The 16,026-nt window shown below is 39.3% G+C and overlaps 1 protein-coding gene across 1 annotated transcript in view; it reads left to right on the top strand.

Annotated features, from left to right (window-relative positions):
• Window positions 1-16,026, top strand: part of SNTB2 (syntrophin beta 2) — an 82,497-nt gene that overhangs the window by 42,231 nt on the left and 24,240 nt on the right. Inside the window, exons 3-4 of the mRNA XM_079799962.1 lie at window positions 3,958-4,168; window positions 10,884-11,026. Coding sequence (XP_079656088.1) covers window positions 3,958-4,168; window positions 10,884-11,026 — 354 coding nt within the window. The remainder of the gene's footprint in view (window positions 1-3,957; window positions 4,169-10,883; window positions 11,027-16,026) is intronic.

Here is a 16,026-nt window from a genome sequence, read left to right as displayed (position 1 = left end):
TAAAACAGCAATAGGCTTTAGGAAATACGTTATCCCCTTTATCAGGTGTAGGGGAGCTTCCTCTTCAAAGGCAGATTCTTCTGTATCCTAAAACCATCAGAATTTTGGAGTTTTGTTTCTGTTTCTTCTCATTTAATTTGCTATTTCACAATCTCTTTTTTTAAAAACACTGCAAAATTTCTCTTTTCATGAAAAACCAGTGATCCTGCCCTGAGAGCTAATTTATTGCCTCTTTTCACCTTTTTCCAGCCCACTGGACTTTGTTAATCAAGCTTAATTTTATTTTATAACAGACTTAGTGGAAAGTGAAAGCTAAATTACACCGCTGAATTACACCACTTATTAATTCCATTCCCCCAGTTATTAATAACTAGGGTCTTTCATGTTAGGATTTTCAGAGTTCAGAGGCTGTTGAAGGAGATGTGTCTGAGAGACTGTCAGGAACTGTATGAGGTGAAAAGGCCTTTCAGAAGGTGAACGTTTTGTACCCAGAGAAGGATGAACTGATTCCTATCTGTAGTGCTAAGTAGGCCAGGAGGAGGAGTGAAAGAAATTTCTTGTCATGGTTTTACGACTGAACTTTTAGCATGTGTCTAAAGGATGTTAAGCTGGTTACAGGGAGTACCAAAGCAGCCAGGTAGGCATAATTAGCCCCTTTTGAAAGCAATCAGCTCGGTAGAGGATCCGAGTTAAGGACATCACCGGCGCTTCCACCCAGTTAGGTGAGATGAGTGTGAGTTTGAACCTTTTGCTGGTTTGAGGGTGGGGTACTCACTGGCCTCTGGGTGTGGGGAAAGCTGAAACAGGCTTTCAGCCAGACCCTTTATTTTACCTGTGTGCTTTACTCCTACTGTCAGAGGTACCTGGTGCCTCCAATTTCTCAGCCTCTTTGGGATTCTACACCATGGATTGGCTGGGAGTTGGCTCTCCCCACTTTTTTTTAGGTCTGATACATCATTTAACTCCTCTGTCTGCTTGCCAGTTTCCAAAATTTTGTAGTGCTTCTCTTCTTTTCTCTATGAGCGTGTAGGATTATGCTTTTTAAAAAATTCCTTTTAAAGGTTCCTGATGACTTCTTAGATACAACACCAAACTCACAGTACATAAAAGAAAAATTTCATAAGTTGACCTTTCTTAAAATTTAAAACTTCTGCTCTATAAAAGGCACTGTTTATTAGGGTTCTCCAGAGAAACAGAACAATAGAAATGATGGATGGATGGATAGATAGATAGAAATAGATTAATTTTAGGAATGGGCTCATGCAATTATGGAGTCCAAGAAGTCCCATGATCTGCTGTCTGCAAGTTGGCAAAACAGGAAAGTCAGCGGTATAATTCAGTCTGAGTTCAAAGGCCCATGGATCAGGAGTGTCAATGTGCAAGGATAAGAGAAGATGGATGTCCCAACTCAAGCAAACAGCAAATTTGCCCTTCCTCCACCTTTTTCTTCTATTCATGCCCTCAGTGGATTGCATGGTGCCCACCCAAGTTGGTGAAGGCCATTCTTACGTAGTCTACTGGTTCAAATGCTAATGTCTCCCGGAAACACCCACAGATACACCCAGAAATAATGTTTTAACAGTGATCTGGTCATTCTTTAGTTAAGGATGACACATAAAATTAACCATCATATATCATTAGAGAATGAAAAGAAGCCACAAAATGGGTGAAAAACCTTTGTAAAATGCAGCTCAGATAAAGGACTGGTATCCAAATAAACAAATTCTTAAAGCTCAACAATAAGAAGCCAACCCAATTTAAAAAATGGGCAACAGATCTGAAGAGACACCTTACCAGAAGAGAAAGAAATACAGGTGGAAAATTAGCATATGAAAAGTGCTCAACATCATATGTCATTAGAGAATTGCAAATCAAAACAATAAGATACCACTACACACCTATTAAGATGGCTAAAATCAGGGCAACAGTAACTCTTTTAATCCTCACCTGAGGATTTATTTCCACTGATTTAGAGAGAGAGAGAGAAGTATCTCGATGGAGAGAAACATTGATCAGTTGCCTCCCTCATGTACCCCAACTGGGGATTGAACCTGCAACCCAGATAAGTGCCCTGACCAGGAATTGAACCCCCAACTTTTTGGTGTATAGGATGACGGACGCTCCAACCAACTGAGCCACCCATCCAGGTCTAGAGCAACAGGAACTCTTATTTGTTGCTGGTGGAAATGTCAAATGATCCAGCTACTTTGGAAGACACCTTGGCAGGTTCGCACAAAGCAAAACAAGGTCTTACCATATGTGATCCAGCAGTCATGCTCCTTGCTGATTTACTAGATGGCTAACTCCATTGGAAGGCATGTGAGTGGGTGAGTAGATAGGTGCAGGTAGATGTGTTTATAACCTGTGTCATAGCATAACAGCTGCTTGAGGGAGGTGCCCAGAGGTAGAGAGGCTCCATTGCAGTTCTGCTTTGCCACTACCATCTTCGGAGTGTCTCTTTTAGATAAGAACTTCATAGTAGCCTTCATAGTCCTTAATAGAAGCACTTTTTATAACCTGTAATTGTTAGTTGTTTAATTTTCTGCCTTCCCCATTAGACTAGAGAGACCCAGTGAGGGAAGAGACTATTTTTTCATCTCTGTATCACCAATAGCAATATCTACCACAATATCTGGTATGTAGAGTGGTGCTCAATAAATGTGTGTTTAAGAAAGATAGACTAACCAGTGTTCAAATGAGAGTGAATATTTGCCGTATTAAATGTGGCAAATTTAAATATTTGGCAAATGAGAGAAATACAAGCTTAAAGGCCGAAATGCCAGTGTAGCCCGGCCGATGGTGCTCAGTGGTTGAGCATTGACCTATGAACCAGGAGGTAACGTTTTGATTTCCTGTCAGGGCTCAATTCCCAGTAGGGGGTGTGCAGGAAGCAGCTGATCCATGATTCTCTCTCATCATTGATGTTTCTATCTCTCTCTTCCTCTCCCTTTCTCTCTGAAATCAAAAATTTTTTTAAAAAAGAAATGCCAGTATACATGTAAACTGCTTATCTTTGGCAGGAGTTGTAGGATCTGATGGCAGTACTTCAAGGCAGCAAAAACTGTCTTTAGAAAGACAGTGGCAATTCATCAATTTCTAACCTACCATGAGAAGCACTTCTAAGAGCTTCTTCTTTTCCATTTTGAAAGAACTGTTAGAACACAGCAGTGTGTGTATATATATTAGTCATTTATTTGACTTTTTAAAGTCATCTTGACAAAAATTTTGGCCAAAACACAAAACAGTACCCAATAAATTGCTGTGTACAGAATTTGTTCAATGTACTTTTAAAAAATTTTAGCTAATTCCTGAAGGTTTCTTTTGAAGTATGTAAATTGTTCTCAGTTGAGCATTAACAAATAATAGTCATAGAATTGAAGAGCTCTTCATTGTTTTACTACTGTGACTCAGTAGATGATTTATTATATAATGTTACTCAAACACTAAAAAACAGTTGTAAATTTTCATAAGGAATCATATTCTTCGACTATTTTCTCTTTCTTTATTACACACAAAATTTCAGTTCACTGTTTGGTGGTAGGTTTTACTCACCTAGCAATACTTTTCTAAAGGTATTTTCTAAATATTTTTTTTTAAATATCTATTCCTTCTTTAACAATGTGCCCATCAGATTCAACAAGCATTCTTTCTATTTCTTTGGCATGGAAATTAAGACAAAATGAAGTGTTCTATTATAGACTATACAACAGGTTCCCTCATCTTAAGTTATTATTTTCACACATTGAAATAGGAGACCCAAACAGTTTGTCGTTCTGATGATTATCTTTCCATATGTGGTTTTCTCTGGAACTGGAGAAAACTATGGAATTAGGAGAAAGCATCTCTATTCTGGAATGTAAAATTAAAATTAAAATAGATTCCCAATAATGTGTTAAACCCTGGCAGGTTTGATGACTTCTGATCTAGCTCACTTTTTCGTTTTCTTTTTCCACACAGATTGATAGAGCTACATTCTCCCGATAGCAGGAACACGTTGATCCTACGCTGCAAGGATACAGCCACCGCACACTCCTGGTTCGTAGCTATCCACACCAACATTATGGCTCTCCTCCCACAGGTGTTGGCTGAACTCAACGCCATGCTTGGTGCAACCAGTACAGCAGGAGGCAGCAAGGAGGTCAAGCATATTGCCTGGCTGGCAGAACAGGTAGGCTGGGCGGCAGGGCAGGGTTGCCATTCACAGCCAGGATGGTTCCCCCATTTCATATTGATCATGCAGTCAGGTCTGGACGTCTGGATTGCAGATCTTTTGTTTATCCTCCCTACCATTTAGCTATTTGTTGCTAATTATCACCTCCACCAGAAGAACAGACCATCATGATAATCATCATCACAACAAACTTAAAAGAGGTTCTTATTTATCATCTCTGTTCTTAATGACAGAGAATACTTTTCATGATTTAGAACAGTATCAGGAAACTGTTTCTGTAAAGGGCAAGATAGTGTCACAACTACTTGCCATTGTAGCAATAAAACAGTCATAGACAATATGAAAATGAATAGGTGTGGCTGTGTTTCCATAAAACTTTATTTACAAAAACAAGTAATGGGCTGCATTTGGCCCACAAATCATAGTTTCCCAACCCCTACTTTAGTCTGTTGACAGAGTTTTAGGAACAGCAGGCTTAGTCCCCTGCTCTGGGAAAAGTATAAAATATACAAAGTATTTTACAAGCCATTAGACAAATGTCTCCCCCAACTGAAAAATGAAGAGAAACAAGAGAACCTAAGTGGCTATTGGCCGAAGGGAAAGGAAGAACTTAATCCAAGTTTGACGTAAGGGAGACTAAAAGTTCTATGCGATGTATGGTGCATACTTTTTCTTTTGGGTCTTGCACTGTCCAGCTGAGCCAGAAGGACTTGAAAAAAGAAGACTGGACTTGGGGTTCAAAGAAGAGTGTTCAAGTGCTAGTTCTGATTTTCACTGGTTTTAGCTCTTTTTAAAAGTGCCTTCATCTCTTAGAATCCTGGTTCCTTGATGTATGTGCAAGGGGGCAGGCAGGCAGTATCAACCCAGGGTGGTTTTGTTTTTTTGTTTTGTGTTTTAAATACAGTTTCCCAGGTTGCCCTTCTACCCCCGCCTCCCTCCCGCCCCCCCCCCCCCCCCCTCATCCCACTTCCACCTCAAAAGAGTTTTGATTTGGTAGATCTATTGTGAGGCCTGGCAATCTTGTTTGGTAACTTTCAGTGATTGTATTGTGGACCATTTTGGATTCTAATCTGTTTTTCTCAGCTCTGAAATTTTTGAACATTTCAAATAATAATTATAATAAATTAGAACATAGAATTATATTACTCACTAACACAAACTTAAGAACTATATATATTTAGATATGTGATCATTTTTAGGGAGCATAATTAGAATAACTAGACAGAGAAGAAACTAATGAAAATCATGGTATAACTACTTACAACTTATGAAAGTTTTAGTCTTTTAGTTATGTTTACCATTGTTTCTATTTTTTATGCAATAGTTGAAAAACACCATTGAATTGCAATTTTTTGTGCTTTCAGCAATGGTAGAAATATTCATGATTTTTAAAAGCTAATAATTCACATAGTTCAAAAGTCAGAATAAAAAGTTAAGAGGTGAAAAGTCTTATTCTCTTTCCTGTCCCCCATCCGCCTAGTTCCCACTCCCAATTCCCCAGAAAGGTCATCAATTTCATTACTTTCTAATAATTTGTTTGAGAGTTTCTCTATGCAAATAAAAGCAAATATGAACATATATCCATCTTTTCCTCTCTTATGAAAGAAGATAGCATATTATGCACACTATTTTATACCTTGCTCTTTTTTTCATTAAACAATATATCCTGAAGATCTTTCCATATCAATGAATAGAGGGCATTCTTTTTTCCTTTGTGTGATTGCAGCTAAATAAGCACACTCCCAATTTTATTATCGTCTTTTGCCATTATCAGTGATGCTGCAATGAATAACCTTGTAGTTTGTTCTTTAAACATGTACTGTCCAAACTCTGGTTCTGAGTTCAGATAAATCAGGTAGCAAGGGGACCCACCTATCTGAATATTTTTGGTTCATAAGTTTGTGTTAGTGAGTATTAAAACTTTGGTCAGAAAAGGATTTATGGAGAAATTTACATAAGTTCCTGAGTTTGGATAATGACAATTCAGAGAGTAGGGGATATTTCTCTATCTGTAAGATACTCCCATAAGTGCTGAGTCAACAGGTGTATTAATGACCTATCCTACATAATAAAAAGGCAATATGCAAATTGCATCACTCCGCTTCGCCCACGATTGGGCCGGCTGGAGGCGCGGGGGGGCGGGACTCAGGGTGGCCGATTGGCTGGCGGTAGGAGCGGGGTGGCGGGGACTCGCGAGTCCCTGACTCCCGCTCCTCCCACCGGCCATTAGGCCAACGCTGCGGAAGGACCCATGGGGCCGGCGGAAGACGCTGGTGGTGGCCGATTGCGTGGCTGCTGGCAGCAGTTTTCCGCCAGCACCAGTTTTCCTCTGGCCACCCTCGGAGCGCCTCCCGTATCGGAGTTCCTCTCGGGGTAGCCGATCGCGCTGGCGGGAGGCGCTCTGATCGGCGGGTGGCCAGAGGAAAACTGGTGCTGGCGGAAAACTGCTGCCGGCAGCCAGGTGAAAGTCTATTGCACGAAACTTCGTGCAACGGGTTTCTAGTTACTATATAATAAATTACCCCAAGACTTAGTGGCTTTAAAATAACAAGCATTTACCTTACACAGTTTCTAAGGATCAGGAATCTGTTTACAATTTGCCTAAGTGGTTCTGGCCCAGGATCCCTCATGAAGCTGTTGTCAAGCTGTCATCCAGGGTGGCAGTCATCTGAGGGCTTGACCGGGGTTGGCAGGTCCACCTCCAGCACGATTCATTCACATGGCTGTTGACAGGAGGCCTCAGTTTCTTGCTGCCTGTTGTAGAAGTCATCAGGCCTTTCCACGGGGCTGCCTGAATGTCCTCAAAACATGGCTGCTAGCCAAAACCGGTTTGGCTCAGTGGATAGAGCGTCGGCCTGCGGACTCAGGGGTCCCGGGTTTGATTCCGGTCAGGGGCGTGTACCTTGGTTGCGGGCACGTCCCCAGTGGGGGGTGTGCAGGAGGCAGCTGATCGATGTTTCTCTCTCATCGATGTTTCTGACTCTCTGTCCCTCTATCTTCCTCTCTGTGAAAAATCAATAAAATATATTAAAAAAAAAAAACCAAAAAAAAAAACCATGGCTGCTGGTTTCCCCTAGAGTGATGATCTGAGAGAATAAGATGGAAGCTACAATGCCTTTTATGACCTCTACTCTAGTCTGCTTTACTCTTCATAAGAACTGAGTTACTAAGTCCAACCAGCCTACACCCAAGGGCTTCACCTCTTAAGGGGAAGAGTAGTAAAGAATTTGTGCGCATATTTTTAGTTTTGTTTTGTTTTTAATCCTCATTAGATGATATTTTTGCACTTGATTTCTAGAGAGAATGAAAGGGAGGGAGGAGAGGAGAAAAAGAGAAACATGGATTGGTTGCCTCCCACATGTGCCCCCATCAGGGCTGGGGGACCTGTAACCGAGGTACTTGCCCTTGACCGGGAATCGAACCTGAGACCCTTTGGTCTGCGGGTCAAGGCTCTAACCACTGAGCAACCAGTCAGGACATATTTTTAAACTACCACAAAGGGTATGTGCAGTTGTAATTTTGGTAAATATTTCCAAATTGCCTTCCATCAGCCTTGAACTAATTTAGATTCCCAGCAGTGTTTGAGAGTTGCCAGACTTTTTAAGTGAACTTAACATAGTTTATGCTACATACAGACAAGTCGGAGAAAAATAAAGCCACCAATTCATCAGTCTGTCTTTTATTAGCACCACGCTCTAACCAACTGAGCTAACCGGCCAGTAGTCTGTCTTTTATGAATCATATTATGTGTGTTTCCTCCACTCATTTGTGAGCTCCTGGAAGACAGGAGCACACTTTTTCTAAATCTTTATTGCCACCAGAGAACTTAGCCTCATGCTTTGTATTACAGTACAAGTGCAGTAATTTTTTTCTTTGTCTCTGTACATACATACAAAAAGCAAGCAAACAAGTCACTCATTATAAAATCTTGTCTAAGAAGACAACTTTAGGGTTGGGAAATAATACTAAGAAGAAAAGTTTCAGCCACTTTAAAAATAGTACCACTGATTGCACAGTGAACACCCAAGTGTGCTTTATAGTCCCTTGGCTTTGACTCTGTGCTAGAGCAATGTCTGTTCTTTTCCTCTGCATTGAAAGGACTGTTCATAAAGTCAGCACATTCTATTGTATTAAAGGATAGGAATGATCCAGAATAAATCTTCAAAAATATACTTTATCATGAACTATAGTGGCATCTAATTGGAGAACTCCAGGGTTAGTGGTGGTTAAAAAATAATAAAATAAAATAAAAATAGTACTACTGAACTAATTCAAAGTACTGTTTCTAAAATACTCTTGATTTTTACTTTTCTGAGATAGTTGTTTGGGTTACCCAAATTAAATATCACTCTCAGAATAAGGTGTTGAAGCAAGAGTGGATACCATTTCTCAGAAGTATTATGAGCTTATGTATCTCATAAAGGTTGGACTTGGTACATACCAAAGCCTTTTCTGACCTAAGATTGGTTATGAGTGGGAAAATGGTCAAGATAATTTCAGATCATATAGCCTGTTAAATGTAGGTAATTATCTTAAATAGTCAAGATAATTTCAGATCATATAGCCTGTTAAATGTAGATGCACCTATTGGCAAGAGGTGCATCTCCTGAAAAGCTTGCATATAAATGAAACCGTTCCAGTTGTACTTGGAAAACATAGTCATTTGGGACAAATAAATTAAGAAAGGATCATTTAACTTTAAATGATTTCTCCGTAATTTATCCTTTTTGTTATTTCACGTTGTCATAAATTGAGTTTGCTTAAGACAGGGGAAACCTATAATATAGATATTTGGTAACTGATAAATACTAATCTGTTCTATGCAAAGGGACTTCTGTCCTTTATTGATACTGATTTTTATGTGACTGATAGTTGACCTTTTAGTTGGTTATATTCTTAAAAGGGAATTTTCTTTAAGTGCACCAAATGGGGGAACATTAATTATCTATAAAATCAGTATTTTTAAGCATTTGAGTATAGGTTAGAAAAGCCAAGACAGCCAAAGAAAACTTTGTTCTCACAGTTCCTACTTGGTCCCTGATAATTCCCCAAATGTGTAAAGACTCAAAGTAGTATTAGTGAAATGGTTTATTTAGTGTTTGCTCTGTGTTTTCTATTATAAAAAATAAATAAAGAACAGAAGTACATCACTTGTCAAAAAGATTTATAAGATTAAGAGATTTAGGGAATGAGTAATAACTATTAGTATTTTTTTATCTTTAATGCTATTCAACTCTATTTATTCTAAAATAAAATTTGCAGAAGGGTCTTATTTGGCAGGCATATGGGTATGTGGGTGTTGAAACACAAGCAAATAAAAACCCTAACATTAGTGTCCCTTTTTTCTCCAGCCATAACCTCAATAGTGGAGCCCCAAGGCTGCTTGCACTGATACCACAACTGAAAACACAGGCTATATATAGCAGGCAGCATTTGACTCCAGTAAAAGCAAACAGTATCTTTATAAGTTAAGGCAAATAGGCAAACAGAATGACTTAAATTGAGGCTTTCTTATTCTCCAATGGTAAGTAGAAAAGGGAAAAGGTATTCTCCAAAATCTAAGGACTCAAGAGAGCTAAAGAATAAACACTATTTAAATTATTTTAATTGAATAAAAAGTTTTCTATCTTGAAATTGAATATTCTATTGACATTAGCAGTTTTCCTTTGGAGCCTAAAATATCTTCCTTGGGAAGAAATACATTTCATTTAGGTTTTCCAAATCCATATACTCTGATCTAGCCTTCAAAATCTCCCTCTTACAACTTAGGAGATCATTAATTTTTTAAAAATCAGATTATCATTTTAACCCTTTGGGAAGATAGATGTTACATTATTTTCCCTCTTGAAATATTATCCATAACAATTTCAGAGACAAAGACTTAGTAGTGAACATAAACTAGAAATCCCTTTGGGATACCTGTGACCCCAAAATGTAAGAATCTAGAGAACCTATTTCGAGATGGCATTCTCCCTCCAGACATTACAGTTACCTATGGACTAATACAGAATCCTAGAAAATTTGGGCTCACTGATAAGACAAGTATAATTATTTCTACAATAATTTGCTTGAATTTTGAAAGTAGAACAAGGGTCACTTCACTGGGTGGATTTCATTTCCCACTCCTGGAATCAGCTGGGGGCTCTAGCTAGGAGAAAAGAGTCTGAGTGTTAGTTGTTGTAACACAGAACAGAACCACTTAGGCCATTTGTCATATTATAAATGTATTCTTAAGGTACTCTAACATGCCCAGATTATCTTCAGAGTCATTAAGGAGAAGAAAATGAAAAGGGGCTCTGAGACGTCTCTTTAAGAGACTAAAAATGCATCAATTTGAATTCTCCTTGAAGCCATCTGTCACTGTGATGATTGTGAGCTGAAGAATCAGTGTTAAAATACACTGAAAATATAAATGATCAGAGTACACTGAATAAAATATAGGGATTGTATTGTTTTGGAAATTTTTACATTCAGTTATTTATATATGTTTGTGTGTATTGGGTTGTAATGTAAAATATTTCTTTTTTAATATTTAAATCAGGTTTTTAAATTCTTTGTTATTGAAAGTTTGAAAAATACTGATGTTTAGAAAATATGGATGGGGAAACAAATGAGACTCGAGACCTGCTATGTCAGACCACCACTGAATGGACTTTTATAATTACATATCGTTATAGTTAGCTCTGCTTTCTGGATTTCACCATTGTAACAGGCAAAACTAGATGGTGGAAGACAACAGTGGAGACCTGTTCTCATGGCTGTGACTGAGAAGGATTTGCTGCTTTATGACTGCATGCCATGGACAAGGGATGCCTGGGCATCACCATGTCACAGCTACCCTCTTGTTGCCACAAGGTAAGACAAAAGACATAAAAAGAAAGTATCTGTTCTACTCTAAATCTTCTAAAGAATTTTAAAGTGAAGTCTATTATCTTAGGTGCCTAAAATAGGATTTAAGTAGCTGACATAGTTGATTTAGACAAAAACTTCTTTCACAACCTTATTGATTATTTTGCTTCTCCTAGTTCAGAATAAATGGTTTCTGTCATTAGTATTTTTGTGTGCATTTTTTAAGTTGTTGAAGCAACTTTCTAACTGCTCCCTTCAAGACTTGCTTAGTCATGAATATAAGTAAATAGTGTCTGTGTGTTTTTTCCTTTACTTTATTGACTGTGACTACAAAACCACTGAAATTGTGGCAGCCTCTTGACCGAGTGATGAAATCATTTAAACCAGAATGTGGTACTGTGGATAAACCACACAACTCAACCAAAATATTCTTCAATTTCTCTTTCTGGTAGAAGAGCACATAATTTTGATTCCATCAAATAAACATTGATTTGACCTGAAGCAACAGGATGTTTCTAGCATGCTAGAAGTGGGGAGTTGCAAGCACAAAGAACAGAGAAATGTAGATTTGGGTGCCAATATGTCTTAAGAGAGGACTGGAAACTAGTTACCTCGTGTTAAATTAGAAGACATATGCACATTCAGTTTTATTGGAGCTTTAAAAAGAATCAGGTTTTGATGTAACTCAGAAACTACACAATTAAAAAGGAGCCCCACAGAAAAGCATTTGGTACTCAAAAAAGCTAAATGTTGAAACCATCTGGTATGTCCCACAGGGAACAGTGGGGAGCAGTCCTGCTTTGAGCAAACAAAGATTCATGTGAGGAAAGGTATTCCTTACATTACAGGAAGACTTGTATGTTATATAGGACTTTCTGCAACTTGCCTCGCTCCCTTACATATATCATTTTTAAAAATAAAAATAAAATTTTTACATAGCTTTTCAGGAGTGTCTCTGTGATTTAGAGCTGGAACACCTAGATCACAGAATAGAGACAAGGGATTTGTTGAGCCTCAGAATGAGAGAGGTATGCCCTCATTAAGTCCTTCAGGACATAAGGGTCCTGCATGAAGACTAACTCTAACCATAATTACCTTTTTGTTTTGTTTCTTAATCCCTACTAAATTATGACCTTGAGGTTAAGAACTGTGGCTTAGTCATCTCAGCACTTCCTATAATGCTTTGCATATAGTAGGCCCTCAATAAATCTCAGTTGAGTTAAATTCTGTTTCTTAAGTTATAGTTTCTCTGTCATGGTTATATTGGAAGCATGACAGGAATCCTATGAAAGCATGTGGACATGTCTCAGTAGTTATAAGTGCAACGATTAGATTTATATTTTCCAAAGAGTTAAGCTTATGAATATGATTGTAGAGATTGCTTAAGTTTAAATTTCATGGTAAAGGCTTATTCTCTAGTTATGATTATAAAATGCAAGGAGGGTAGTTTTATCCTTAGACATTTCCTTAATTTGTGGCACTGTGACATTCCATAGGTGAGCCTTTGTTTAATACTAGAAATTACAGTCCCATGAACAAAAAGTTTCTGGCCATAGGCTAGACTAGTCCTAAACTACAAAAGCACTTTGGTACTAAGGAAGGAAATGGGGTGTTGGTGTTTGTACTATCAGTGTGGTATTAATTTGCAACTAAAGAAAAGTTAGAAATAAATTTAAGAGTTAAAATTATAACAGGAGTAGATCTTCATGACCTTGGCTTGGGCAGAGCTTTCTTAGATATAACACCAAAAGTGTAAGCAACAAAAAATAAATCAATTGGACTTCATCAAAATTTTAAAAATTTTGTGCTTCAAATGTCACCATCAAGAAAATGGAAAAAACAAAGTGAAAAGACAACCCACCGGGTGAGAGAAAATATTTGCAAAATATATATCTAATCAGGATCTTGTATCTAGAAAATATAAAGAACTCTTACAGCTCAATAATAAAAAGATAAATTACCCAATTAAAAAATGGGAAAAGGATATGAATAGACATTTGCCCCAAGAAAATATACAAATAGCTAATAAGCACATAACAAGATGCTCAACATAATTAGCCATCAGGGAAATGCAAATCGAAACCACAGTGAGATAGATACCTCGTCCTACCCAGTAGGATGCCTATAATTAAAAAGACAGATAATAACAAGTGTAGACTTGGATGTGGAGGAAATGAAACCATCATACACTGGCTGCTGGAAATGTAAAACGGTGCAGTCGATGTGGAAAACTGTCTGGAAGTTCCTCAAAAGGGTAAACATAGAGTCACTGTATGACCCAGCAATTCCACTCCTATGTTGTATACCCAAGAGAAACGAAAACTTATGTCCACCCACAAAATTACACATGAATGTTTATAACAGCATTATTCATAAAACCCAAACAGTGGAAACCCCAAGTTCATTCAAATAATGAATGAATGAATGAATGAATGAATGAACAAAATATGGTATATCCATACAGTAGAATATTGTTTGGCAATAAAAAAGAACATGATTTTGATAAATTCTGCAATATGGATGAACCTTGAAAACATTATGCTAAGTGGAAAGGAGTTAGATACAAAAGACAACATAGTATTTGATTCCATTTGTATAAAATGTCCAGAATAGGCAGATCTATAGAGATAGAACAATTAGTCATTGCCAGGAGTATAGGATGGAGAGTGGGAGAAACAATGAGTATAGGATGTCTTTTGGAAGTAATGAAAATGTGCTAAAATGCAATGTGGTGGTGATTATATAACTCTGAATATACTAAAATCTATTGAACTATACACTTTAAATGGGTAAAGTATATGGCATGTGAATTATCCTCTCTAATAAAATGGTAATATGCAAATTAACCATCACTCCGCTACATAAGCCACACCCACCAGCCAAGCCACGCCCACCAGCCAATCAGGGCGAGTATGCAAATTAACCCCAATCCAAGATGGCTACAGCCACAGAGAGCAAGGTTTCCCAGGTAACAGAGCAAGCCAAGCTTTCCATAGCCGTTGCAGGCCTAAGCCTCCACTCAAGCTACAAAGTTTCAATTATAGAAGGTAAACAAATTCAAACAAATGGCGGCAGAATGGAGCTTGAGAGAGCAGGCCAGGGTTGCCGGCGGCAACAGGGGAAGCAAAGCTTTCCGCACACCCTGGCTGGGCTCACCCGCTTAAGGCAACAAAGTTTCAATTGTAGAAGGTGAATTAACTGCCACAGAAATGGCTGCCGGAGCCCCAGGCTTGGCTCCGCTCCAGGCTACAAAGTTTCAATTGTAGAAGGAAAATAAATTCCAGATACCAGGGCCTCCCCTTGGGTTGCCAGGGGGCGTGGCCGGCCTGCAAACCACCACAGGCCCCTCGCTCAGGCCGTCCCACGCCCCAAGGGAACCCCCACCCTTATCTGTGACACCCTTCAGGGCAAACCAGCTGGCCCCCACCCGTGCACCAGGCCTCTATCCTATCTAATAAAAGAGTAATATGCAGATTGATCATCACTGCAACACACAATATAGCTGCCCCCATGTGGTCAAAGATCCTGCCCCCATGTGGACACAAGATGGCCAGCAGGTGAGGGCAGTTGTGAGGCACCCTGCCTGCAAGGGAGGGCAGTTGTGAGGGACCAGGCCTGCAAGGGAGGGCAGTTGCGAGGGACCAGGCTTGCAAGGGAGGGCAGTTGGAGGTGATCAACCCTGCAGGAGAGGGCAGTTAGGGGTGACCAGGCTGGCAGAGGAGGGCAGTTGGGGGCAAACAGGCTGGCAGGGGAGCAGTTAAGCATCAACCAGGCTGGCAGCAGAGTGGTTAGGGGGTGATCAGGCTGGCAGGCAGAAGCGGTTAGGGGCAATCAGGAAGGCAGGCAGGTAAGCAGTTGGGAGCCAGCAGTCCTGGATTGTGAGAGGGATGTCCGACTGCCCGTTTAGGCCCGATCCCACCAGGATCGGGCCTAAACGGGCAGTCGGACATCCCTCCAGGAGTCCCAGATTGGAGAGGGTACAGACTGGGCTGAGGGACAACCCCCTGCCGTGCACGAATTTCGTGCACCGGGCTTCTAGTATTTTAATAAAGATGTTATAATTTAAAAAATCAATACCATTTAATGGAAGGGACTGAGGCCAATCCTTAATAAACTTGAGTTTGAATCCCTATTTTGCCACTTCTAGTAGGTAATTGGGAGCATGTAACTTAACCTTTCTGTGCTATAGATTTTTCATTTGTTAATGAAAGTCTAATGAGATAGGGCGGGTGTGAGTATTAAATGAGTTTATACTTGTAAAATGCCTACAGTTGTACCTAACACATTGTTAGCTGCTTTAATTATAATAATAATAATTTATTATTAAGTGAAAATATGTCCAAGAAGAATTCTATATAAAAAGTATAATTGGTTTAATTTGGCCATTGTTAAAAGAGGAGTTTAGTTCTACAACAGCTTTTACAAGTAGTGAAAATTTCATATTAAATGTGAGGAATTCAAATGTATTATTTGGATCAACCTAGGCATGCAAATTGAAATTGTCCATTAATTAAATGGGTAGGGCCTGTAGCTCCCTGAACATGTTTCATACTAAATGTAATTAATGTAACAGCAGAGATTCTTAACTCCTTGTTCAGGAAGTACCAGTGGATTAGGAACAAAGATGACAGGCAGATGAGAAGTTTAGTTTTTCCATGTGTCCATGTCCACCAGGTGGAATTGGTTTAAGTCACTACATGATATAATTAAGTGGGTTTTAATCATCCTCTGTCTCCCAGAGTGGGTAGAGTATGGCCACTGAGAGAGAGGCCCGAGGATGGAACCAGACCAGGAGGTTTACTACAAAGAAAGGCAAGGCCAGAAAGTGGTGTGCTTATGTCTTTTTAGTGTGGGGGAAAGAGAGAGTTTGAGATTTATATGAGTAACTAGAGGCCCAAAGCACGAAAATTCGTGCAAGAGTACGCCTTCCTTCCCCTGGCTGCTGGCACCGGCTTCCCTCTGGCACTGGGACCCAGGCCCTGGGCTTCCCTCCTCCCGCTGCCAGC

The sequence above is a fragment of the Cnephaeus nilssonii genome (genome assembly GCF_951640355.1).
Source record: "Cnephaeus nilssonii genome assembly, chromosome: 20".
In the NCBI taxonomy this organism is placed as follows: Eukaryota; Metazoa; Chordata; class Mammalia; order Chiroptera; family Vespertilionidae; genus Cnephaeus; species Cnephaeus nilssonii.
Note: the sequence above shows the minus strand (reverse complement) of the source record. Positions and strands in the feature narration are given on the sequence as shown.